The following is a 25,547-nucleotide window of genomic DNA, read 5'->3' on the forward strand; positions in this document are numbered from 1 at the left end:
ACTTTAGAAATGGCTGAGATAGGATAGTTTATATGTTGAATGTTTCATTGATGGCAAGGTTAAGGTCACATGTCTAACATTGAAACAGTCGTTTATAATCACTATGTTGCAAGAAAGTGTATGATATCAAGCATGGAGATGCTTAAAACCCTCCCGCGTCCACCTAGTTGGCATGTTGGCAATCATGCTCCGTGGACATAAAAGGCGCCTTTCTCGCAGCATGCCGTAAGTGCCGACCAGATTTTCGATTCACAATGAAACTTAGGTGTGCGTACAATGAAACAAGTCTTTCGCTTTTAGATAGGTATTTCAGCAATCTTATAATAATTCCATATTTTGGAAACCTTTTAAATAACAAATTTCAGCCTACCACTATTTTCTCCTTTCCTTTCTCATTAATTGATTGAAAGGATGTATGTATTAACGTAACTTATTTATTACAACGTTTCAATGTTTATTAAGGATGTTTCATGGTAGACTATATATATTACATCTGTTTCACTGTAAAAATTAGAGCGTTTCATTGAAAACATGCACAAGTACACAATGAAACAAAACTCATTTTTCAAAAAAAGCTTTATAATACAGAAACTGTTAAAAATAAGTAGAAACCAAGAACGCCATATGATAGCCAAATAAATTGTTTATCTTCATACGAAATATCACACTCATAACTTTAAAAACACCAGAGATAGGAAGGCTTAAACTTTTAGTGTTTCATTGATCAACAACTAACCCTACATATACTATTATAAGTGATGAAAAAAAATTGAAAAAAAAAACTAGTAAGTAATATACCTATAGTAAGTAATGTGTATAAGATTATGACAAGATTATTTCAGAAATACCTACAATTTTATGTATACCTAATTTATTGTGTGTATGTATATATTTCTTACATACATAGTCAATTAAATACAAAGTAATAAAAAAAAACCGGCCAAGTGCGAGTCGGTCTCGCGCACGGAGGGTTCCGCATCATCAACAAAAAATAGAGCAAAACAAACAAAAAAAAACAAGCAAAAAAACGGTCACCCATCCAAATACTGACCCCGCCCGACGTTGCTTAACTTCGGTCAAAAATCACGTTTGTTGTATGGGAGCCCCACTTAAATCTTTATTTTATTCTATTTTTAGTATTTGTTGTTATAGCGGCAACAGAAATACATCATCTGTGAAAATTTCAACTGTCTAGCTATCACGGTTCGTCAGATACAGCCTGGTGACAGACGGACGGACGGACGGACGGACGGACGGACGGACAAACGGACAGACGGACGGACGGACGGACAGCGGAGTCTTAGTAATAGGGTCCCGTTTTTACCCTTTGGGTACGGAACCCTAACAAGTTCTAGGTACTTAATACATTGGACCAAGAAATTGGACAGGTGGAAATGGTGGAATACCAACCTAGGTAAGTACCTACCCTAAGTACCTAATGTAAAATGGTGCAAAAACAGTATTTACCATTAAGTATGTACCTCCTACAATATGCTAAAAATAATGTTTTTAGTTACTAAATCAGAAAAAATAGTCCTTGATTCAGATATTTTTTTAATAAAATTGTAAATTACTATGTATTTGTATGTACATGATTGCAATGATTAAATGATTAAATGATTAAATTACACAACTAACTTTTTCAAAAGCTTAGGTAGGTACATGGTAGGTACCTAGATCTTTCTTGAAGCTAAGCTGAATGCATGATCGTGGAGGTCCCAGTGAAAGGCAAACGAGTTCAATGTTCAGTTCACTATAACGGTGGTTAAATATTACAAATATCTAAAAGTACTTAATACATTTTAATTTAGGTTTTTTAAGACGAGGAAATTGTGAAATTAAAACTGTCATTTTTTATTGACGACATGACTACTATAGCTGGTCAAGCAAATCTTGTCAGTAAACAAAAGCGGCCAAGTGCGAGTCGGACTCGCCCATGAAGGGTTCCGTATTTAGGCGATTTATGACGTATAAAAAAAAACTACTTACTAGATCTCGTTCAAACCAATTTTCGGTGGAAGTTTACATGGTAATGTACATCATATATTTTTTTTAGTTTTATCATTCTCTTATTTTAGAAGTTACAGGGGGGGGGGGGGGGGGGACACATTTTACCACTTTGGAAGTGTCTCTCGCGCAAACTATTCAGTTTAGAAAAAAATGATATTAGAAACCTCAATATCATTTTTGAAGACCTATCCATAGATACCCCACACGTATGGGTTTGATGAAAAAAAAATTTTTGAGTTTCCGTTCGAAGTATGGGGAACCCCAAAAATGTATTGTTTTTTTTCTATTTTTGTGTGAAAATCTTAATGCGGTTCACAGAATACATCTACTTACCAAGTTTCAACAGTATAGTTCTTATAGTTTCGGAGAAAAGTGGCTGTGACATACGGACGGACAGACAGACGGACAGACGGACAGACAGACAGACAGACATGACGAATCTATAAGGGTTCCGTTTTTTGCCATTTGGCTACGGAACCCTAAAAAAGGCGCGAAATTCAAATATTCTATGGGACGATATCCCTTCGCGCCTACATTTTTCAAATTTGCCGCTTTGTTCTACTGACAAGATCTGCTTGACCAAGTATAAGTACTTGATCCAAATTTTGTTTACCGGGGTGTTTGCACCATAGATATAATATATTTAAAGATGGACTCTAAGCGAGCTGTCACTGTTACCACTTTTGTTTAGTGTACGATTAACAATGTGAACCCACCTTGCTGTTGCCATGTCGATAAAGTCATATCGATAAACTATCGACATTTCTTGCAATTTTAATTTTACTTGAAAGGTTTAACGACAACTAAAATAAACAAAAAACGCTTCTATTCTTTATAGAGGTTATCAGATCATGATTTTATCGTCACGCCTCAGCAGGGAACAAAGGGAAAGTTCAGATTTTTAATTACAATACACAAATACCTACCAAAATATGTGTTCCGCAATAATTGAATTATATTATGATATTATAATATATTCATTATCCATTAGCATTTCAAATATGTTTATTTATAACGAAGATATTGAAGCTTCAATTAATCGCTATTTCGTTCCGCTGTGGCTACACAGCGAACCACATTTAACGAAATAGCGATTAATTGAAGCTTCAACGCTAGTTTATCGATATATAACATGATTAAAATCGACTTTTCACATCCCTAAAAGAGCACGCATATACGTTTTGTACCATATCAATAAGGATTGATATGGTTTTAACACCTCCTGGCATTGATTAAAATAACCGACTTGGTTTCACATTACATCTCAAAACTTTTTTGTAGTAAAAGCGTTGTGAGACTTGCATTTTTTTACATGTAATGTTTTTGATGGGATTCAATTATTGCGGAACACATATTTTAGTAGGTATTTGTGTATTGTAATTAAAAATCTGAACTTTCCCTTTGTTCCCTGTTGTGGCGTGACGATAAAATCGTGATGAAGACCTCCATAAAGAATAGAAGCGTTTTTTGTTTATTTTAGTTGTCGTTAAACCTTTTAAGTAAAATTAAAATTGCAAGAAATGTCGATAGTTTATCGATATGACTTTATCGACATGGCTACAGCAAGGTGGATTCACATTGTTAATCGTACACTAAACAAAAGTGGTAACAGTGACAGCTCGCTTAGACTTCATCTTTAAGTATATTATATCTATGTAGAAGTCAGAGGGGGGAGAGTCGCTTATAATACCCTTTGTATAGAAAAACTGGCGACATTTTTTTCATGAACACGAAACTGCTTTTTTTATGTGGCAATCCCTGCACCCACGTTGGCAACACTGTATCTGTAATCATCCAGCAGTAGCAAGCGCTATTGGTTAATTTTAGGTATCGTTAAACCTTTCAAGTAAAATTAAAATGAGCCCTTAACACATTCAGTGCCAGCGCTTACTACGCGCTACGAGCGTAGTCGATAACATGGGAAAAACCGTATGTAGCGAAAAGCGACTACAGATAGTGCACCCGCCTGGCGGGTTGCTGACAGTAAATATGTTTATTTTAAACCTCCGATTGCCAGTAATTCCGTTTTCTAGATATTAGTCAGGACTTTATAGCCTACAATAACGTTATGTTTACCCAGATATTGGCTCCTGTAGGTATTTGTATCTGTTGCCATGTTTTCTTCATGTAAATGTTATATCAACATGTGTAGTAAACTTCTGTACCTATAGGTAAATGTGAATTGTGTAATAAACTTTTGAATTTTAAATTATGAAATATCAACTATCTTTTCTTTCCATTTATACTTACCTTGTTATTTTATTTTATCCGGTATTTAATAAGCTACTTTATTATAATTTTCTTGTTAAAATCATGCTTGGATATCATTGTATTGTACTTCGTTACCTGTTGGTCTTTACAATATCTGCTTGCCAATATATATATATATATATAAATATAGCTTACATCAAGCAAATATTATAATAAAGTTGTTGATTAATGGGTAAGAAGAGCAAAACTCTTGATATAACAAATTATATATGACCCTGTTTACACATTGATTAATGTTTATTGTGAGTTTATACATTTGTAGCAAATGTATTATATCAGCCATTCCCAAAGTGTGTTCCGCGGAACCCTAGGGTTCCGCGACACCCCTGCAGGGGTTCCGCAAGAATTTAGAATAATTTAGAATAATAAAATAAGCATAATTATTATACTTATTAATAAAAAAATACACTTCTAAAAACTATTGTTTTATTGTAGGGTTCCATCAAGTATTTCGCTTTCCAAAAGGGTTCCGTCAAAAAAAAGATTGAGAACCGCTGTATTATATGAACTCGTATTAAACATTAATCAATGTGTAAACAGGCCCTGTAGGTATGAATATTGACGTTAATGTTTTCTGTTCAGATTTACAGATGGCGCTTCATAATGGATACAAAAAAGTTCCACGAGAGGGTTCTCTTTGTCCTATATATTATAGTGATAACAGACTATCGCACCGCACCGTGATCTGAGCCACGCACCCATAAGTGAGAGCGAGAAAGACATATCTGTTTCTCGCTCTCACTTATGGGTGCGACGCACCAAGGTCACGGTGCGGTGCGATAGTCTGTTATTGGTCTGTTACCACTTTTATACTACTCTTTGGTAGAAGTCCACTAAAGTCTATTTTTTTATTCGGTAGACTGAAATGACAGTTAATAGTATGAAATGACATTTCATGTTCATACAATTAACTGTCATTTCAGTCTACGGAATAAAAAAATAGACTTTAGATGACATGAAAAATATAGCTGGTTAAGCAGATCTTGTCAGTTGAAAAAATTAGGTGCAAAGGGATATCGTCCCATAGAAAATTTGAATTTCGCGCCTTTTTTACAGACAAGATTTGCTTGACCAGCTATATTTGTTTAATATAATAATAATAATAATTTATATATAATTTGAGCCTATATATACGTCCCACTGCTGGGCACAGGCCTCCTCTCATGTGCGAGAGGGCTTGGGCTATAATCCCCACGCTAGCCCAATGCGGATTGGGGACTTCACATACACCTTTGAATTTCTTCGCAGATGTATGCAGGTTTCCTCACGATGTTTTCCTTCACCGAAAAGCTAGTGGTAAATATCAAATGATATTTCGTACATAAGTTCCGAAAACTCATTGGTACGAGCCAGGATTTGAGCCCGCGACCTCCAGATTGAAAGTCGGACGTCATATCCACTCGGCCACCACCGCTTTTTAATAATATATTATAAAAAAATAATATTTCCTTAACTCAAATAGCATTCCAAAATGTCATTAGTATGTTGACGTATGCTCTTTGTCACTACGTACGAAAAGTATTGCGAAAGTTTAATAATTAGCCGAAAAGCAAAGCATTTTTTTTTTTCAAATTATCGATATCGATAAAAATGTCTAACAGTGTGTGCAGGACATCCCTTTTTGTTGCTCATGTTGGCAGCAGTGCCGTCCACAGCAGCTGCTGTCATCAAGCTGTCATAATTTCTGTCCTATTGGTACAGGAACGTAGTGATTATATTCTCTTTGGGTACAGGATTCTTGCCTACGTTTCATACTACTCAGAATTTCAAGTCAATATATAGTCACTCCCGTCCAATGACGTATGATTCTTTTTTCATTGCTCCCGTCTCTTAAAACGTAGTGATTATTATTCTCTTTTACGCAGATTAGACTCTCGCGCGAGCCACGAGACGGGCCGCGAGCCGCGCCACGAGACGCGAGTCCACCGCTTACACTCGCGTTCGGCTTGTCATTCGGTTATGCCGTGCTGTTAGTGTTTAAATTATATTAGCTCGACGAGCTTGCGAGCCACGAGACGAGCCGCGAGCCCACCGCTTACACTCGCGTCTCGTGGCGCGGCTCGCGGCTCGTCTCGTGGCTCGCGCGAGAGTCTAAATCAAGGGCGAGAGTTTAAACCGGCTATTTGCTACGTACATCATACGTCAAATAGCGGTTGATTTGATTCGCGTTTCATTGGCTTTTACGTTATCGAAAATCGTATATTGAGCCTGATAAATGCCGCATTTGAATCATTGCTGCTCGAATTATCAGTCAGAAATGTCTTTGGTTAACTTATCGCTATGCCGCGTCGTTTATGGGGCATAAAACGGTTGCTAAGGATGCCGTTGGCGGAGGCGGGGGATCAATATTCAATATGGGTAAGCTTTTTGTTATTGTAAATCAAACATTATGCATGAAAACAATACTATGAACCATGGACCTAGAATATTATATGAACCATATGTTCCACGTATGGCATAATATAAATTTAGTAACGTGGAAGTTCAGCGATACTCCACACTGTCAGACTCCACTTAAAATTCTTTGTTATATGATGAATTGACCTTCATTTCGATGTTTATAAATAAGACCTTTTGCTCAAATTATTTGTTTAATTTATAAATTTAGAATGCTAATGTATAATGGATATTACTGTATTTGCTAAGATGATAAATTGGTTAAATAGTATGCTGTTTTATAAATGTTATACAATTTGAAGACAACATTGTCATTTACATTATAAAGTTTAACGCATGAAAATGGGGTATTTACTGGGTATATTTGTTTCCATGAGTTCCATATATGCATGGTAAATAGTAGTTAAATAGTAGTTATACTTTCTTACAGTTTCTATTAATTAAGAAAATATAACCTGCTCATTAAATAAGAAAATAATTTATGTGATATGTGGAATAGGCTAGATGACTAATTTTCATTTATGGTATCAATTGATCGGGTTTGTTTTTAGGATTAAATGTCTATATGGGACCCATTGCATTAAAGTAACACAAAAGTCAGAAATTGTAGTCAAAGGCCGACAGTCTCACTTCACTCGCGAAACACCCTTAACACAACTACAAGTGAATGTGACGTCAAGGTCTCTGAGAGCCTATCTTGTAGTATGGACAACACAACAAATTGCGTTTTTGTCAGTGAAATATTGCGTTTATGTATATAGTTGTTATACAATATTTTTTTGGATAAAATGTAAGGAATCGAATGTTACCCTTTCTTTTATCATTTTTGGGAGTTAAAAAAACTTAATTTTTGAAACTTCCAGGTCCTGTATTTTTGTAACATTTCCATATTTTATTTTAATATCCACATTATTGTGATAAATTGCTTGTTTGCTATCTATTTTACTAGATTTTGTTATAAAATTCAACATGTGTCATCATCCCTATTCCAATTTTACACAAAATTATACTTCTCTCATTCAAGCACAAATTGTTCATAGATTTTACACATCTCATTCAATCAATCTAAAATCCACCAGTCTAAAATGTGTCATCGAGATGCGTAACAAAGGTGCGTTATCGGAGAGCGCACCTACACTGGTTTTTTGAGCGTTGGACTAGCCCGCGCTCAGGTGCCAAATAGAATAACTAGGACCCTTTTTTGCAGGCAGGCACGTGCGGTTTTACTGAACAATAGACAATAGGATTAGCCTTCGGGGTCTATTAGAAAGCTACAAACTATTAAAGTTATTAAAGTTAAATTGATTACCTCAATATTGACTTAGTCCATAGTTTCCCAAAGTGGTCAATACCGCCCCCCAGTGGGCTCTGAAGAGTTTCAGGGGGGCGGTAAGGGTCGCGGAAGCGATTGGGGGGCGTTCATGCTGCCCAGGGGGGCGCTTCCGCAAGTGAAAAAAAAAACTAAAATATTAGATAATACAAATAGATTTATACCTGAGTATACGGTTTATTTGTGTTCCTACCTAAAACAGCATTTTGAGGAATTAATTCTCAGCAAGCTGGAAATCGTTTTAATACCTTCATTTGGTCCTAAAATAAATGCGTGTAATCAGAGTTTGCTCAATTTCAGGAGGTGTGCATAAATATTGTGAGCCTTGGAAGTTCAATTTTTCCTTGGATTTCCAAACCACTCGATATAGAAGGAATCATCAATTGGGATCAGATACTGGCGAAAAAGAATTTCGGATTTTAACACAATTATGCCAAAAAAAAACAACAACGGGTTGCACTCCGGGAGTGCCGACAGAAGTGAAAACTCAATGACTAGTCCAAAATGTCTGCAGCACTACCGTAAAATGGGGTGAGTAGGTGCCAAACTGACATTCAAACCTCGATAACATTTTATTTTTACATATGCAAACTGAATGGTGTATATAATAAGTGTTCCGGAAGTTTGTATTTTCGTTTTATTTTATTTTGGGTAGTTCCATTTCATAACTTTGACGATAAACAGGAAAACCCACCTCACCCCGTAGTCCCGCGTATTTGGGGTGAGTTGGGTTTTCATACAAAGGTGATTTTGGAAGATTGTTGGATCGGGACGAGACGAGCCGCGAGCCCACCGCTTACACTCGCGTCTCGTGGCGCGGCTCGCGGCTCGTCTCGTGGCTCGCGCGAGAGTCTAAATCGAGGGCGAGAGTTTAAACCGGCTATTTGCTACGTACATCATACGTCAAATAGCGGTTGATTTGATTCGCGTTTCATTGGCTTTTACGTTATCGAAAATCGTATATTGAGCCTGATAAATGCCGTATTTGAATCATTGCTGCTCGAATTATCAGTCAGAAATGTCTTTGGTTAACTTATCGCTATGCCGCGTCGTTTATGGGGCATAAAACGGTTGCTAAGGATGCCGTTGGCGGAGGCGGGGGATCAATATTCAATATGGGTAAGCTTTTTGTTATTGTAAATCAAACATTATGCATGAAAACAATACTATGAACCATGGACCTAGAATATTATATGAACCATATGTTCCACGTATGGCATAATATAAATTTAGTAACGTGCAAGTTCAGCGATACTCCACACTGTCAGACTCCACTTAAAATTCTTTGTTATATGATGAATTGACCTTCATTTCGATGTTTATAAATAAGACCTTTTGCTCAAATTATTTGTTTAATTTATAAATTTAGAATGCTAATGTATAATGGATATTACTGTATTTGCTAAGATGATAAATTGGTTAAATAGTATGCTGTTTTATAAATGTTATACAATTTGAAGACAACATTGTCATTTACATTATAAAGTTTAACGCATGAAAATGGGGTATTTACTGGGTATATTTGTTTCCATGAGTTCCATATATGCATGGTAAATAGTAGTTAAATAGTAGTTATACTTTCTTACAGTTTCTATTAATTAAGAAAATATAACCTGCTCATTAAATAAGAAAATAATTTATGTGATATGTGGAATAGGCTAGATGACTAATTTTCATTTATGGTATCAATTGATCGGGTTTGTTTTTAGGATTAAATGTCTATATGGGACCCATTGCATTAAAGTAACACAAAAGTCAGAAATTGTAGTCAAAGGCCGACAGTCTCACTTCACTCGCGAAACACCCTTAACACAACTACAAGTGAATGTGACGTCAAGGTCTCTGAGAGCCTATCTTGTAGTATGGACAACACAACAAATTGCGTTTTTGTCAGTGAAATATTGCGTTTATGTATATAGTTGTTATACAATATTTTTTTGGATAAAATGTAAGGAATCGAATGTTACCCTTTCTTTTATCATTTTTGGGAGTTAAAAAAACTTAATTTTTGAAACTTCCAGGTCCTGTATTTTTGTAACATTTCCATATTTTATTTTAATATCCACATTATTGTGATAAATTGCTTGTTTGCTATCTATTTTACTAGATTTTGTTATAAAATTCAACATGTGTCATCATCCCTATTCCAATTTTACACAAAATTATACTTCTCTCATTCAAGCACAAATTGTTCATAGATTTTACACATCTCATTCAATCAATGAAGCTTTTGTATTAACTTAGTAGTCATATTAATTACCCTATTAACTTGTCATCTCCTAAGCTGTAAAAAAAAGCACCCCTCTATCTACCCAGGCTGGAGATCTACGGCCATTATCAAAGCAAATTCAAAACCTTGACAAATGCGTATGGCTCTTTTTTGGCTGGAATCTCGGGCTTGGGTAGACAACAAGTTAATGGGCATAAGGGAGTCAGATATTCTAAATTGAACCCTATCAAACCCTATCTTAAAGTTTAAAATCCTAATATATATCCTCTGCCTTATAAAAGCTTAAAACTTGCACATGATCATACATTGGGGTTTTGGTTGCGGGAATGATTTACACTGTCAAAAAAATTGGTAAAAACTGTAAACACCGATACTATTTTAACATTTCTAAGTACATTTGGAGCTTACTAACTAATTTTAATTCATAATTTGGTAATTATTTTACAAAAAACAAAGTTAAAAATACACGAAATCATTCCCGCACCCAAAACCCTGATGTATGCATATGATGCACATGTCTACTGTCTATACTCTATAGGTACTTAATTCCATGCTCTGATATTGTCTACCCATCTAATATTGTATAATGGAAGTGTGTTCACCATATACAGTACAGCTACCAAGATTCTTGACCCCTTCTGCATACCTAGGTACTCTAATACTATCCTCAAATCAAACTGATGATCGGGGTTGCATAACTTCTCATTACCGCTTGCAAAGTCATAGCAAAAATGAACGAGATAGAAGTATTACCCCAGTTGTATACTGTGCAAACTAATGGCGTCATTCATAAACGGTTGCTAACTTAATCAATTCTTGATTGTCGTTTGTCCTCTGTCGTTATGCCATAGAGAGGGACAAACGACGATCATCAGCTGATTAACTTAGCAGACGTTTATGAATAAGGTGTTAAGTGGATGCTCATGCGATGGCGACCAGTGGGGTGTGCGGCGCAGTGTCCATGTAAAATAAATGACTGGCCTCAGTGCATGTTGTCGTCCTATGGTATCCCATTGGTATAGAGGGCAAGTGGCAAGTGGGTGGTGGGAGGCGACCGCCGGTGACACTTCAGTTAGTCAGCCATACAGTCAGCAGCAGAAGTTGCTAAGTGGGCGAGGTGTTCAAAATTACCCTGACACGCCCTTCATCATCATCTTCCTCGCGTTGTCCCGGCATTTTGCCACGGCTCATGGGAGCCTGGGGTCCGCTTGGCAACTAATCCCAGTAATTGGCGTGGGCACTAGTCTTTTAGCACTAGTTTTTACGAAAGCGGCTGCCATCTGACCTTCCAACCCACATGGTAAACTAGGCCCGTATTGGGATTAGTCCGGTTTCCTCACGATGTTTTCCTTCACCGAAAAGCGACTGGTAAATATCAAATGATATTTCGTACATAAGTCCCGAAAAACTCATTGGTACGAGCCGGGGTTCGAACCCGCGACCTCTTCGCGTCAAGATCATTTTGAACACCTGACCCGCTTAGCAACTTCTGCTGGTGACTGTACAACAGTGTTAAACAACTTTCCAGGTTGGCCTAATATACGTGTTCAACCTGATCGTGGGCACGGGCGCGCTGACGCTGCCGGCGGCGTTCGCTCGGGCCGGCTGGGCCCTCAGCACCATCTCGCTCGTGTTCCTGGCGTTCATGAGCTTCATGAACGCCACGTACGTCATCGAGACTATGGCGTGCGCCAACGCTGTGTACAAGTGGAAGTTGCTGCAGTCTATTAAGAGGGACAGTGTAAGTTTTATACTCACGCATAGTCGGTAGAAAAAGGCGCGATATTTAAATTTTCTATGGGAGGTCAACCTTTCGCACCTACATTTTTTAAATTTGGCGTCTTTTTCTACAAAGTTGGTATGCCAGAGTTAATCTTAGGAATAAATCTTTGTTTTTGTTTGAGGAAATAGCTGTCTAAGTCTCCATGGATTCTTGGTGTATATTTCTATAGTATGTTCCAATTAAGCCATCAAATAATGTAAACAAAAAAAAAACACGATAGCTGGCACGGATTGAAGCAAACCTATACGAGATGTTATGTCTCACTCAATGTTAGAATAACCAAGTCACTTGGTTTTGGTTCATTACTTATATTTTTTTAATGGCTTATTGGAATCTGACGTGGCTTCTTTTTCTCCATGAGAATCATGAGTTAACCTTTTCGACGCCGTGTCAAACACAAAAGCTGTCACGCTGACGCCACGTCACCGAAGTGTCAAAACTGAAATTGAACTTTATGCATATGCACGTAGGTCTATGTTGCTCTGTGATATGTGACCGATTAATCGGTCTTTGGCGTTGAACCTACGGTGCGGATATATCGGTAATTGGGGTTCAAAAGGTTAATAGCAAAAATGCTCAGCTGTCTAAAATTGGGTCAGCCATTGGGAATCGACTTCTATGGACGCTCACCACTGATGTGATGTTATATCTCAATAAGCATACCTATGCACAATTTGATTGCAGGTGCAAGAGCACGAAGGCCACGATTCCGACGAGCCGACAAACGATATGGAAGAGCCTCTCGTCTGTGCGTCCGTGCCTTCTCGCTACTACAGCTTGGACAGGCGCGTCGAGCTCGGCGAGATGGCCAACCTGTTCCTCAGCCGTACCGGCAGGACCCTGTTCTACTGCACGCTCTGCGTCTATCTGTTCGGCGACCTGTCTATATACTCGGCGGCTGTGGCGAAATCGGTCATGGATGTTGTTTGGTAAGTGTTTCAATATAAAAACAAAAACGAGTAAATAACACGTTAAGCGATCTCTTCCAGCTAAGAACGATTGAGAGGTACCTATAGAGATATTAAGACTCCATGTAAGATAAAAAACATAAAATACAAACCTTAAAACTTGACGTTGAAGTGATGACTAATGTTAATTGCTTAATTTTTTACTCCATTAATTGACTAATTAAGAAACGTGATTGAATCAGTGACGAGTACCTAAAGTCTATTTTTTTATTCGGTAGACTAAAATAACATTTCATAGTATGAAATGACACATGATGTTCATACTATGAAATACATACATCGAATACGGGGGTATATCAGTATCACGTTTGTCCACAGTTCATCCGTCCCCACGAATCTGACGAACTCGTCCGACTGGGACGCGCTGCCGTGTTTCAACAGCACCAGCCCCGAGCCGTACACCCGGCTCGCTTGCTACAGAACCGCTCTGCTCTCCTTCACCGCCGCCATTGGGCCGTTCGTCTTCTGCAACGTGCAGAAGACCAAGTATCTGCAGCTGTTTACCACTGGCATGAGGTGGTTAGGTAAATACTTTCCGTTATTTTAAGAAGCTTCATACAAGAATTAAATCAAATGGCGAGGGGCCGAGGCCGGACTTGAACTAAGGCCACGGGCTGGACGCACGCGGCGGTGAGCGGGGTGGCGTGCGTCCAGTCCGCGACCTAACGTCTTTATAGTTTCGCGTCTAAAGCACGAAAATGCTGTGCGCCCTTACGATGTAGTCAAAGGCAGAGTCTTTCAAGGATTAAAAATATGTACAGTCACCACACGGGATTGTTACGCCATTTAGGGTCCTAGCTGAATTGGTTGTTCCATACTTGTGCTATGGAAAGTCCAATTTAGCTAGAACCCTAAATGGCGTAACAATCACGGAGCGTGACTGTACATACTCAAGTAATAAGGACGGAGACGGGAACGATAGTCAAATTGTGATATCGTTACTACTTTGATAAATCTCGTATCTTGAGTACCGGTATGGATAACGTTAAATCGCAATAACTTTCAAACATAATTTCCCCTTTTTTTTTGAAGTGAAAACTTCTTTAGCGGCACTTTTTGAGGTGGGGAAAAAATGTTAAACTCGCGAGAGATGACGTGACCGTAAGACGATCACGTGACCGTATTTAACTTAAACATAATACCCTTTCAAAGTAGCGACGATATGTAACCTACGTATTTTATAGCATGTCCATACTCGTATTCCGTACCGCAACTCCAGATCACCCAACCCAAAGGCAATCACATTAAAAACTGCAATTTCTTTTAGCATTCACCATAATGATATCGTTCGCGATCCACCTGCTGGTGCACTCGGGCGCGCAGGGCCACCCGCCGGCTTTCGACGTCAGCGGCATGCCGACGCTCTTCGGCGCCTGCGTCTACTCCTTCATGTGCCACCACTCCCTACCCGGCCTCATCTCTCCCATCAGAGGCAAACGACGCCTGGGCTTACACATAGCTCTAGACTACGCTCTTATAAGCGCCTTCTATCTACTCCTAGCATTCACTGGAGCCTTCGCGTTTGCACATCTAAACGACCTTTACACCTTAAACTTCATACCTACATATGACGACAATCTATTCGTTAAAATAATTGAGTATTTCTTAGCTTTATTCCCAGTATTCACATTGTCTACCAGTTATCCTATAATAGCTATCACTTTAAGGAACAACTTGCAAAGTATGTTTCTTGACATGACTCGTTTGGAGTCCTACAATTTTGTACTACGTAAATTATTATTTCCTATAGTGGCTGTCGCACCGCCTCTAGTAGTTACTTACTTCTTAGAAGATATAGGTGTACTTATTGAGTTTACAGGGTCTTATGCGGGTACTGGTATACAGTATTTGATTCCCACGTTTTTAGTATTGTCCGCGCGGCGGCATTGCACTAATGTATTAGGTTTAGGTGTCGCGAATCAGTACAAAAGCCCGTTTTCAAATAAAGCTTGGGCATTATTTGTGTTGGTGTGGGCTGTCGTGTGCGTAATATTGGTGTCAGTTAACATTTTCGAAAAGAATTCATGACTGTAGGCTTATAGGTATATACTACTACAGACAAATGAATAGGGATGATGACACATGTTGAATTTTATAACAAAATCTAGTAAAATAGATAGTAAATGAGCAATTCATCACAATAATGTGGATATTAAAATAAAATACGGAAATGTTACAAAAATACAGGACCTGAAAGTTTCAAAATTTAAGTTTTTTTTAACTTCCAAAAACGATAAAAGTAAGGGTACCATTCGATTCCTTACATTTTATCCAAAGAAATATTGTACAGCAACTATATACATTAACGCAATATTTCACGGACAAAAACGCAATTTTCTTCTTTTTGTCCATACAGTCCATACTACAAGATGGGATCTCAGGGACCTTGACGTCACGTTCACTTGTCCTTTTGTTCAGGGCGACATTTGATTCTAAAAACAAATCCGATCGATTGATACCATAAATGAAAATTAGTCATGTAGCCTATTGTGGAGATTGTGGAGGAATATGGTAGCTTTCAAAAGCACTCTTACCCGCGGCTCGAGGAGCATGGAACGCACGGTCGACGCTGTCGCCAGCCGATATCCTCTAGCCGCCCAAAGACCTATGAAAAGGTCTCCTGTTCCATTCTAATTTGAACTTTGTGTTGACAAAATAAAATTTCATTTTGCTTGGCAAGGTTTGACGTACGGGCGGCTAGAGGATATACATTTTACTAATGTATATGGCGTTTGGCATTATAGTCGAGCGTGCGTTTCACGGCCAAATCATTACGCTATGATGCTCAACTCCTTGCGTCTTGATTCATTTGTTTATGACATGTTGAAGTCATTGTATTAAAAGATGTATTATTAATATTTTTGTTATTGTGAATGATGTATTATTAATTTATAATATAAAGCGCAAAGATAATAATCGTGTAACGTAAGACTCAGTATTTAAACGAAAGAATAAATAAGTACAATAATTTATTTAGCTTTAGTTGTATTTTCATAGTTTTGTAATCAACTAAGCGTGCTATGAGGTTTCACTACATTTGTTGTAGCAAATTATTTTGTGTCTGCGCCCAATGCTTGAAGTCTTCCGATTGAATGTCTTCATGTGTTACCCGACTAACGGAAAAAGGAAGAGTAATGATTTGTATTATTTTACTTAACACTGCCAAAGTTGATGTGACTAAGAATTTTATATAATTTCTTACTCTAATTTTATATAACGATCAATTAATTTGGTCAACAGAGATGTTTAATGCATTTACAGGTATGTTATACTAATAATAATTTTATTCCTGTGATAATGATAAATCAACCATTGTATTCGTGTTAAAAAAGATGAAGATTTATTTTATTTAAGATAAAAGTATATATAAATAAAATTATTTTTTTGTGTGAAATAAGTTTTATTCTTTAAAGCTTTGGATTCCTCCGAAAACGGTGCCGTCATATGACGGCCGTCATATAGCGGCAGCAAAAGACGGCCGTCTTTACGGTGGCGACATGTGGAAAGTACCACGGCGTCATAAGTCATAACACACCGTCATCCACCAAGGTCAAAGCGGCAAATTTGAAAAATGTAGGCGCGATGGGTTAACTTCCCATAGAAAATTTGAATTTCGCGCCTTTTCCTACTGACAAGATTTGCTTGATCATCTATAATTTACTTGGAGGATGAAATATCATCAGAAGAGGAAAATAATCGTAGTACGGAATCATTTATTCAAATCTCGTGTCATTTATTAAAAATGGCGTCACCGCTATCTAATAAAACGTTCACGAAACTATCGACAAGGTCATGACGGCCGTCATCTTACGTTACGTTGACAATCAACGTAACGTAAAGCTTTGGATTCCTCCGAAAACGGTGCCGTCATATGACGGCCGTCATATAGCGGCCGCAAAAGACGGCCGTCTTTACGGTGGCGACATGTGGAAAGTACCACGGCGTCATAACACACCGTCATCCACCAAGGTCAAAGCGGCAAATTTGAAAAATGTAGGCGCGATGGGATAACGTCCCATTGAAAATTTGAATTTCGCGCCTTTTCCTAGTGACAAGATTTGCTTGATCATCTATAATTTACTTGGAGGATGAAATATCATCAGAAGAGGAAAATAATCGTAGTACGGAATCATTTATTCAAATCTCGTGTCATTTATTCAAAATGGCGTCACCGCTATCTAATAAAACGTTCACGAAACTATCGACACCGTCATGACGGCCGTCATCTTACGTTACGTTGACAATCAACGTAACGTAACGCTGTCTAGGAAACCGCGCCATCTTGTTTACATAGACAACGTTCTAGTGACGTCATTCGACGCTATATAGCGGCCGTCATATTACGGCACCGTTTTCGGAGGAATCCAAAGCTTAACGCCGTCTAGGAAACCGCGCCATCTTGTTTACATAGACAACGTTCTAGTGACGTCAGTCAACGCTATATAGCGGCCGTAATATGACGGCACCGTTTTCGGAGGAATCCAAAGCTTTACGTTGACAATCAACGTAACGTAACGCTGTCTAGGAAACCGCGCCATCTTGTTTACATAGACAACGTTCTAGTGACGTCATTCGACGCTATATAGCGGCCGTCATATTACGGCACCGTTTTCGGAGGAATCCAAAGCTTAACGCCGTCTAGGAAACCGCGCCATCTTGTTTACATAGACAACGTTCTAGTGACGTCAGTCAACGCTATATAGCGGCCGTAATATGACGGCACCGTTTTCGGACGAATCCAAAGCTTAAAGCTTTGGTTTCCTCCGATAGCGGTGCCGTCATATAGCGGCCGTCTCCATACTAAATAATACGGCTAAATATGGGTGTCGTAGTATTTGTATGGAGACGGCCGCTATATGACGGCACCGCTATCGGAGGAAACCAAAGCATAGACTTCAAAAACCGGAGGTTATCAAATCGACCGCATTTTTTTTGTATGTTTGTTACCTCAGAACTCCGTCATTTCTGAACTGATTTGAAAAACTATTTTTTTGTTTTAAACATTTATGTATGTAGTTCCAAAATGGTTCTCAATTTTGTCGAACCCAGTTCTGATGGTGGGATCCATGAGCCATACCACTAACCCGGTTAAACCGTTAACCCGGTATCAACCATTGTACTGGTAACCATGGTAACTCCAGGTGTAACTGGTTAACCCCGGGTTAGTGACTGGTGCAAGTGGCCCTAAGAAAAACTCCAAAGAAGGTTGAAGAATTATTTTATTTATCATCACCATTATACATAGTTGTCACTTACTGCGTACACAAGCGACAGAAGCCTTCTATAGCTCAATTGACTTTGGCATGAAACAGTTTTGTGCGGCACCGGCTTCGAGACCACATATCAACACAGATTTAACCAGATTATCTATAGGTACTTCATTCGCAGAACACCAAATACCAGTCCCAGACTGGTGTTACAAAACAAATTTAATTTTACAGAAAGTTTCTTCGAAATTTGGTATTAGGTGCTGTAAGGAAAGCCCTATTACAATATTGGACGAAATTAAACTATTGAAATTGAACCGGTTGGAAGTAGGTCTCGAAACAATACTATCAGCTTAGACTCACTGGTTGACAGGACTATTATAATTTAATTTGTATACGTATGAACTACACATTAATACACGGCGTGAAGGTGTACGCCTACAGGACTTTGCCGCCCGAGGGAAGTAAGTTAACTATTGTGAGCCGGGTACGGTCCCGCTACGTGAAAACGTTCAACACATTTGGTATCCGGAAAGCGGCTGATAGATCTCATTAATTAAACACATGTCTGTGTAACAAGTGCCATCCTAAAATATACGTAGGTACCGATTTATAAGACAAACATGCGCCTTTTGATTAAAATAACAATTCTTGCTATATAAAATAATAATAAGAAATTACAATAACATAAAAAAAACAGGAGTTTAAACACGCCACGAAACATCACACGTTCACAAAATAACATTTGCCGAGATACACAAGTTACAAAATTCATACATCCATCCTTATAACAGGTTGTGACAGTTGCCAAAACTCGACAACGACTCTCGGGTTTCAGAGAGGTTTATTTTAAATAAACTAAAAATACGTGTCTTTATCGAATTTTTAGCATGCTGCAATAATATAACAGCACAAGCGTCGTCGGGTTATTCCCACTAGTTACCACCAAGTTGTTACCAGTGGTAACTACTGGGAATTTTTTTCCCACCTTTTACCACCAACTCGGTTTAGTGGTAACTAGTGGGAATTTTTAGTCCCACCAATATTAAAAAACCGACTTGGTGGTAACTACTGGGAATAATTTTTCCCAGTAGTTACCAGTGGTAAAAGGTGGGAAAAAAATTCCCAGTAGTTACCACTGGTAACAACTTGGTGGTAACTAGTGGGAATAACCCGCGTCGTCTCGCAAGAAAATTTTAATAAACATTAATCTATTGTAACATTATAGGATGACGCATGAAAAGTAGAGATTACTTTAACAAATCATTTAAATATAATAATTTATCAATTATTAAATCTAACAATGATTTAGGTATTTCGCATAAGATCGAACATTCATTTAGAATTTGATTAAATAATAAGACGGCCCCCGTGGCGTCATATTAGACCAGTAATACGAAGGACGGAGCCGCCGGCATGCATAATACTAAGTGTAAGGCCTGAGTGGACGCTCGAAGCGGAGCGTTCGGCGGGGCGTGCAGCGTGGCGTCGAGTTCCCAAGGGATTTGCGCAGCGTGCACTAAGGCCGCTCCTATACGTTTGCATTTGTTTAACATGCACGCCGCACGCCCCGCCCCGCTGCACGCCCAACTCGAGCGTCCACTCAAGCCTTACACTAACGCGACCACGCCTCGCATAGATTCATTATATCAATTCAAAAGTGAAATAAAACGAGATAAACAATACAACTACCGCCGGTTCGGACTAAAATATTCCTATAGTCGAAAAAGTACATCACAATAAATACTATAACTACATCAATTTGAGAGGCCCGAGCGCGTCCAGCGTATTTTTTCGCTCTCGTACACGTACGAGCGCGTATAAATAACATTTTAAGTACTAATCGCTATCTAGGCGTGCGTTACTCGGGCTATAACTCTAAAGCGATGTCGTTGCGACGGAGCGTGGCGCGGAACGATTCGAGGGAGGATTTTAGGGTGAGGCAGAAGCCGCGGGAGGCGGGCACGAGGGGGAAGTCGGGGGGGGGGATGTCCGGCGCGCCGTTGGACAGCTCCACCCAGCTCTCCAGGCGGCGGCAGAGCGGGGCCGCGTGCGCGCGCAGGTGCTGCAGGATCTCGTCGCGGAACGGCTCGGGCGGGTTGCTCAGCACCTTCGTCATGGACTGCACCAGCTTCAGCAGCACCATCTCGTTGTACATGCGCGAGTTCTCCGTGCCCTGCTGGGTGCCTGTAACATATTCTTGTATGCAGTTTACAGTTTATAACCCACACTTGATCCTTGTTGGTGACGCCGCTGTGCGTGTAAATGGATCTATCAAATCAATGTACGCCAGCCGATCCGTCTAATTACATACATGCATGCATCCATACATATAGTCACGCCTATTTCCCGGAGGGGTAGGCAGAGACCACGGATTTCCACTTGTTACGATCCTGACATATCTCTTTCACTTCTGTTACTTTCATAACATTCCTCATACACGCTCGCCGGTTTAAGGTGCTCTAGACCTGGCCTTTTTTCAAGATTTCTCCGATCTGACCAGAGAAAGTCCACCGAGGTACCCCTTCCAACTCCCTCTTCTACTTCTCCCTTATACACTCTCTTTGTCAGCCTTCTTTCACACATTCTTTCTACGTGTCCAAACCATCTCAACATACCTTTCTCAATTTTTGTCACTACATCTTCAGTCCACACTTTTCCCTTATCACACTGTTCCTAATTCTATCTCAAATCCGTCAAATTATTCCACCATAAACTGTTTCATTTGGGGATTGATTGATTACCAGAAGAAATACGTACATGATTCAATCTGTCAATTGTAGCTGGTGCATACGGACCATATTAAAGTTGGCCACTTACCCTTCTGTTTCTCGTAGCCGGCCTCATTGAAGTAGGGCTCTGCGTTGAGGATGAGCCCCTGTAGTGACACGATCACTTGCAGCAGCGAGCTGTCCTTGCCCCACACTTCAACACCGCGCCCTGACCATGTGCCCAGCAGAGAGACGCACACCTGTAAAAATTTAACAAATTAGCAATCATTGATATTAAATAGAACCAAAGTAGCATGTTACCAAGAGGTGGAAGGGTCATTCTCGCTTGGCGCTTGAACCATTAACATTCAGCACGAAGGATACTGATTGTTAATGGTTCAAGCGCCAAGCGAGAATGACCCTTCCACCTCATGGTACGTTATATTTATACTTTTTTTCATTAGAATTGGCGGGTAGGAGAAAGGCTCATTTTCGCAAGTACCGACAGATTAATTAACAAATATTCGGATAAACACCGATCATATTTTCGATCACTACCCACTGAATGCCATTAGTTAAACCTAACTTACACTAAATAATTATAATTTATTCTCAAAATCTTATGAAATATCACACTAGCATACTGCGGTTTCTATTCTTTAAGTTGATAGTGTCGAACGGCCCTCCTCGTACGTACCTTGCCGTCCTCGTACAGGTTGGGGTTGAGGCGGTCGGTGCAGTAGGAGTGGTAGTGGCACAGCGGCGGCGCGCGCGGGTACTCCCCGCCGAGCTGCACGTCGAACACGAGCAGCCCGCCCTCGTACGTACCTTGCCGTCCTCGTACAGGTTGGGGTTGAGGCGGTCGGTGCAGTAGGAGTGGTAGTGGCACAGCGGCGGCGCGCGCGGGTACTCCCCGCCGAGCTGCACGTCGAACACGAGCAGCCCGCCCTCGTACGTACCTTGCCGTCCTCGTACAGGTTGGGGTTGAGGCGGTCGGTGCAGTAGGAGTGGTAGTGGCACAGCGGCGGCGCGCGCGGGTACTCCCCGCCGAGCTGCACGTCGAACACGAGCAGCCCGCCCTCGTACGTACCTTGCCGTCCTCGTACAGGTTGGGGTTGAGGCGGTCGGTGCAGTAGGAGTGGTAGTGGCACAGCGGCGGCGCGCGCGGGTACTCCCCGCCGAGCTGCACGTCGAACACGAGCAGCCCGCCCTCGTACGTACCTTGCCGTCCTCGTACAGGTTGGGGTTGAGGCGGTCGGTGCAGTAGGAGTGGTAGTGGCACAGCGGCGGCGCGCGCGGGTACTCCCCGCCGAGCTGCACGTCGAACACGAGCAGCCCGCCCTCGTACGTACCTTGCCGTCCTCGTACAGGTTGGGGTTGAGGCGGTCGGTGCAGTAGGAGTGGTAGTGGCACAGCGGCGGCGCGCGCGGGTACTCCCCGCCGAGCTGCACGTCGAACACGAGCAGCCCGCCCTCGTACGTACCTTGCCGTCCTCGTACAGGTTGGGGTTGAGGCGGTCGGTGCAGTAGGAGTGGTAGTGGCACAGCGGCGGCGCGCGCGGGTACTCCCCGCCGAGCTGCACGTCGAACACGAGCAGCCCGCCCTCGTACGTACCTTGCCGTCCTCGTACAGGTTGGGGTTGAGGCGGTCGGTGCAGTAGGAGTGGTAGTGGCACAGCGGCGGCGCGCGCGGGTACTCCCCGCCGAGCTGCACGTCGAACACGAGCAGCCCGCCCTCGTACGTACCTTGCCGTCCTCGTACAGGTTGGGGTTGAGGCGGTCGGTGCAGTAGGAGTGGTAGTGGCACAGCGGCGGCGCGCGCGGGTACTCCCCGCCGAGCTGCACGTCGAACACGAGCAGCCCGCCCTCGTACGTACCTTGCCGTCCTCGTACAGGTTGGGGTTGAGGCGGTCGGTGCAGTAGGAGTGGTAGTGGCACAGCGGCGGCGCGCGCGGGTACTCCCCGCCGAGCTGCACGTCGAACACGAGCAGCCCGCCCTCGTACGTACCTTGCCGTCCTCGTACAGGTTGGGGTTGAGGCGGTCGGTGCAGTAGGAGTGGTAGTGGCACAGCGGCGGCGCGCGCGGGTACTCCCCGCCGAGCTGCACGTCGAACACGAGCAGCCCGCCCTCGTACGTACCTTGCCGTCCTCGTACAGGTTGGGGTTGAGGCGGTCGGTGCAGTAGGAGTGGTAGTGGCACAGCGGCGGCGCGCGCGGGTACTCCCCGCCGAGCTGCACGTCGAACACGAGCAGCCCGCCCTCGTACGTACCTTGCCGTCCTCGTACAGGTTGGGGTTGAGGCGGTCGGTGCAGTAGGAGTGGTAGTGGCACAGCGGCGGCGCGCGCGGGTACTCCCCGCCGAGCTGCACGTCGAACACGAGCAGCCCGCCCTCGTACGTACCTTGCCGTCCTCGTACAGGTTGGGGTTGAGGCGGTCGGTGCAGTAGGAGTGGTAGTGGCACAGCGGCGGCGCGCGCGGGTACTCCCCGCCGAGCTGCACGTCGAACACGAGCAGCCCGCCCTCGTACGTACCTTGCCGTCCTCGTACAGGTTGGGGTTGAGGCGGTCGGTGCAGTAGGAGTGGTAGTGGCACAGCGGCGGCGCGCGCGGGTACTCCCCGCCGAGCTGCACGTCGAACACGAGCAGCCCGCCCTCGTACGTACCTTGCCGTCCTCGTACAGGTTGGGGTTGAGGCGGTCGGTGCAGTAGGAGTGGTAGTGGCACAGCGGCGGCGCGCGCGGGTACTCCCCGCCGAGCTGCACGTCGAACACGAGCAGCCCGCCCTCGTACGTACCTTGCCGTCCTCGTACAGGTTGGGGTTGAGGCGGTCGGTGCAGTAGGAGTGGTAGTGGCACAGCGGCGGCGCGCGCGGGTACTCCCCGCCGAGCTGCACGTCGAACACGAGCAGCCCGCCCTCGTACGTACCTTGCCGTCCTCGTACAGGTTGGGGTTGAGGCGGTCGGTGCAGTAGGAGTGGTAGTGGCACAGCGGCGGCGCGCGCGGGTACTCCCCGCCGAGCTGCACGTCGAACACGAGCAGCCCGCCCTCGTACGTACCTTGCCGTCCTCGTACAGGTTGGGGTTGAGGCGGTCGGTGCAGTAGGAGTGGTAGTGGCACAGCGGCGGCGCGCGCGGGTACTCCCCGCCGAGCTGCACGTCGAACACGAGCAGCCCGCCCTCGTACGTACCTTGCCGTCCTCGTACAGGTTGGGGTTGAGGCGGTCGGTGCAGTAGGAGTGGTAGTGGCACAGCGGCGGCGCGCGCGGGTACTCCCCGCCGAGCTGCACGTCGAACACGAGCAGCCCGCCCTCGTACGTACCTTGCCGTCCTCGTACAGGTTGGGGTTGAGGCGGTCGGTGCAGTAGGAGTGGTAGTGGCACAGCGGCGGCGCGCGCGGGTACTCCCCGCCGAGCTGCACGTCGAACACGAGCAGCCCGCCCTCGTACGTACCTTGCCGTCCTCGTACAGGTTGGGGTTGAGGCGGTCGGTGCAGTAGGAGTGGTAGTGGCACAGCGGCGGCGCGCGCGGGTACTCCCCGCCGAGCTGCACGTCGAACACGAGCAGCCCGCCCTCGTACGTACCTTGCCGTCCTCGTACAGGTTGGGGTTGAGGCGGTCGGTGCAGTAGGAGTGGTAGTGGCACAGCGGCGGCGCGCGCGGGTACTCCCCGCCGAGCTGCACGTCGAACACGAACAGCCCGCCCTCGTACGGCGTCTTGCTGGGGCCGGCGATCATCACGGATAGAAGGTCGATGCGGTCCTCGAAGCCGCGCACCCACACCTAAAACACACGGGCCATCTCAAATTCCGTCATCAATGTTTCGTGAGTGAGTGTGCCTGACAAGAGCAAAATCTATAAACTTTTTTCTACTCCCGTACTTTTATTTGTCATTTAAAGGGTCGTGCACACACCTTTAAAACCCTACCTTATAGTTGTCAAGACAAGTCTTTAGTCTATTCCCCAAAAAAGAATTTGTGCTTACACGCAGTATCTTTTTCGCATTTTTACGATACTTCGTGTAATTACCACTTAAAAAATATTGAATGAAATACAGTGTTGCCAACCTTATTTTAAATGTCATCTCTGACAAATAAGTGAACCATAGACATGTTTTTTGTTTTAATTTCATTCATTCATTCTTTTCCTGCCCGTACCCTCCATTTTTGCTACTTCTTGAATTAAAAATATTTGTCAAATTTACATTTTTATTTCAAAGTAAGTGCTTGGTCGTAGAAAAAGTATTGTATGCAACGTTGTTTAACTAAGTCAAAAAATACTCGTGGCGTCTTTATTAACAATTTTCGGCTTCGCCTCAAATTGTTACTCACGCCACTCTGCTCTTTTGACCTCTCTTAAACAACGGTTGCATAAAATACTATAACATGCCGCTGAGCCATCGTGTCACTCACCCCGGGCGGCAGGTCGCTCTTGAGCAGCTTGATCTCGCGCTTGACGGCCGAGTAGAAGCTGCGCGGCTCGGAGGGCTGCAGCATGGAGAGCCGGAAGCGGTGGTGCTGCGGCGCGGCGTCGAGCACGCTGAAGCCCTCGCCGGCCGCGGGCGGGGGCTCCACGTCCAGGGGCTCGGCCGTCGCTAGGGGGGCCGTCTCCGTTGCCGCTGCTGAATATATATGTAGAATATGGGA

The 25,547-nt window shown here is 42.8% G+C and overlaps 2 protein-coding genes across 2 annotated transcripts in view; one reads left to right on the plus strand and one right to left on the minus strand.

Annotated features, from left to right (window-relative positions):
* Positions 1-8,902: 8,902 nt before the first annotated feature.
* On the plus strand, positions 8,903-15,032 carry LOC134651129 (transmembrane protein 104 homolog). The gene is made up of 5 exons (XM_063506152.1): positions 8,903-9,127; positions 11,767-11,979; positions 12,706-12,950; positions 13,308-13,513; positions 14,257-15,032. Exons 1-5 carry the CDS (start codon positions 9,050-9,052, stop codon positions 15,015-15,017), a joined length of 1,503 nt encoding a protein of 500 aa, XP_063362222.1. The 5' UTR covers positions 8,903-9,049; the 3' UTR covers positions 15,018-15,032.
* A 4,344-nt stretch (positions 15,033-19,376) lies between these two features.
* Positions 19,377-25,547, minus strand: part of LOC134651154 ((E3-independent) E2 ubiquitin-conjugating enzyme) — a 43,428-nt gene continuing 37,257 nt past the window's right edge. Inside the window, exons 22-26 of the mRNA XM_063506190.1 lie at positions 25,314-25,522; positions 24,487-24,684; positions 21,017-21,167; positions 19,825-20,383; positions 19,377-19,635 (exon numbers count right to left, since the gene is read on the minus strand). Of these exons, the coding sequence (XP_063362260.1) occupies positions 20,067-20,383; positions 21,017-21,167; positions 24,487-24,684; positions 25,314-25,522 (875 nt within the window). The 3' untranslated portion in view covers positions 19,377-19,635; positions 19,825-20,066. The remainder of the gene's footprint in view (positions 19,636-19,824; positions 20,384-21,016; positions 21,168-24,486; positions 24,685-25,313; positions 25,523-25,547) is intronic.

Source organism: Cydia amplana, chromosome 9, assembly GCF_948474715.1.
Source record: "Cydia amplana chromosome 9, ilCydAmpl1.1, whole genome shotgun sequence".
Classification (NCBI taxonomy): domain Eukaryota; kingdom Metazoa; phylum Arthropoda; class Insecta; order Lepidoptera; family Tortricidae; genus Cydia; species Cydia amplana.

Excerpts from the sequence above, each read along its gene's own strand:
- LOC134651129 (XM_063506152.1), top strand. The coding sequence starts at position 9,050 with ATGCCGCGTCGTTTATGGGGCATAAAACGGTTGCTAAGGATGCCGTTG. Across the intron at positions 12,951-13,307 it reads TCGGTCATGGATGTTGTTTG|TTCATCCGTCCCCACGAATC; the intron begins GTAAGTGTTTCA and ends GTTTGTCCACAG. Across the intron at positions 13,514-14,256 it reads CACTGGCATGAGGTGGTTAG|CATTCACCATAATGATATCG; the intron begins GTAAATACTTTC and ends AATTTCTTTTAG.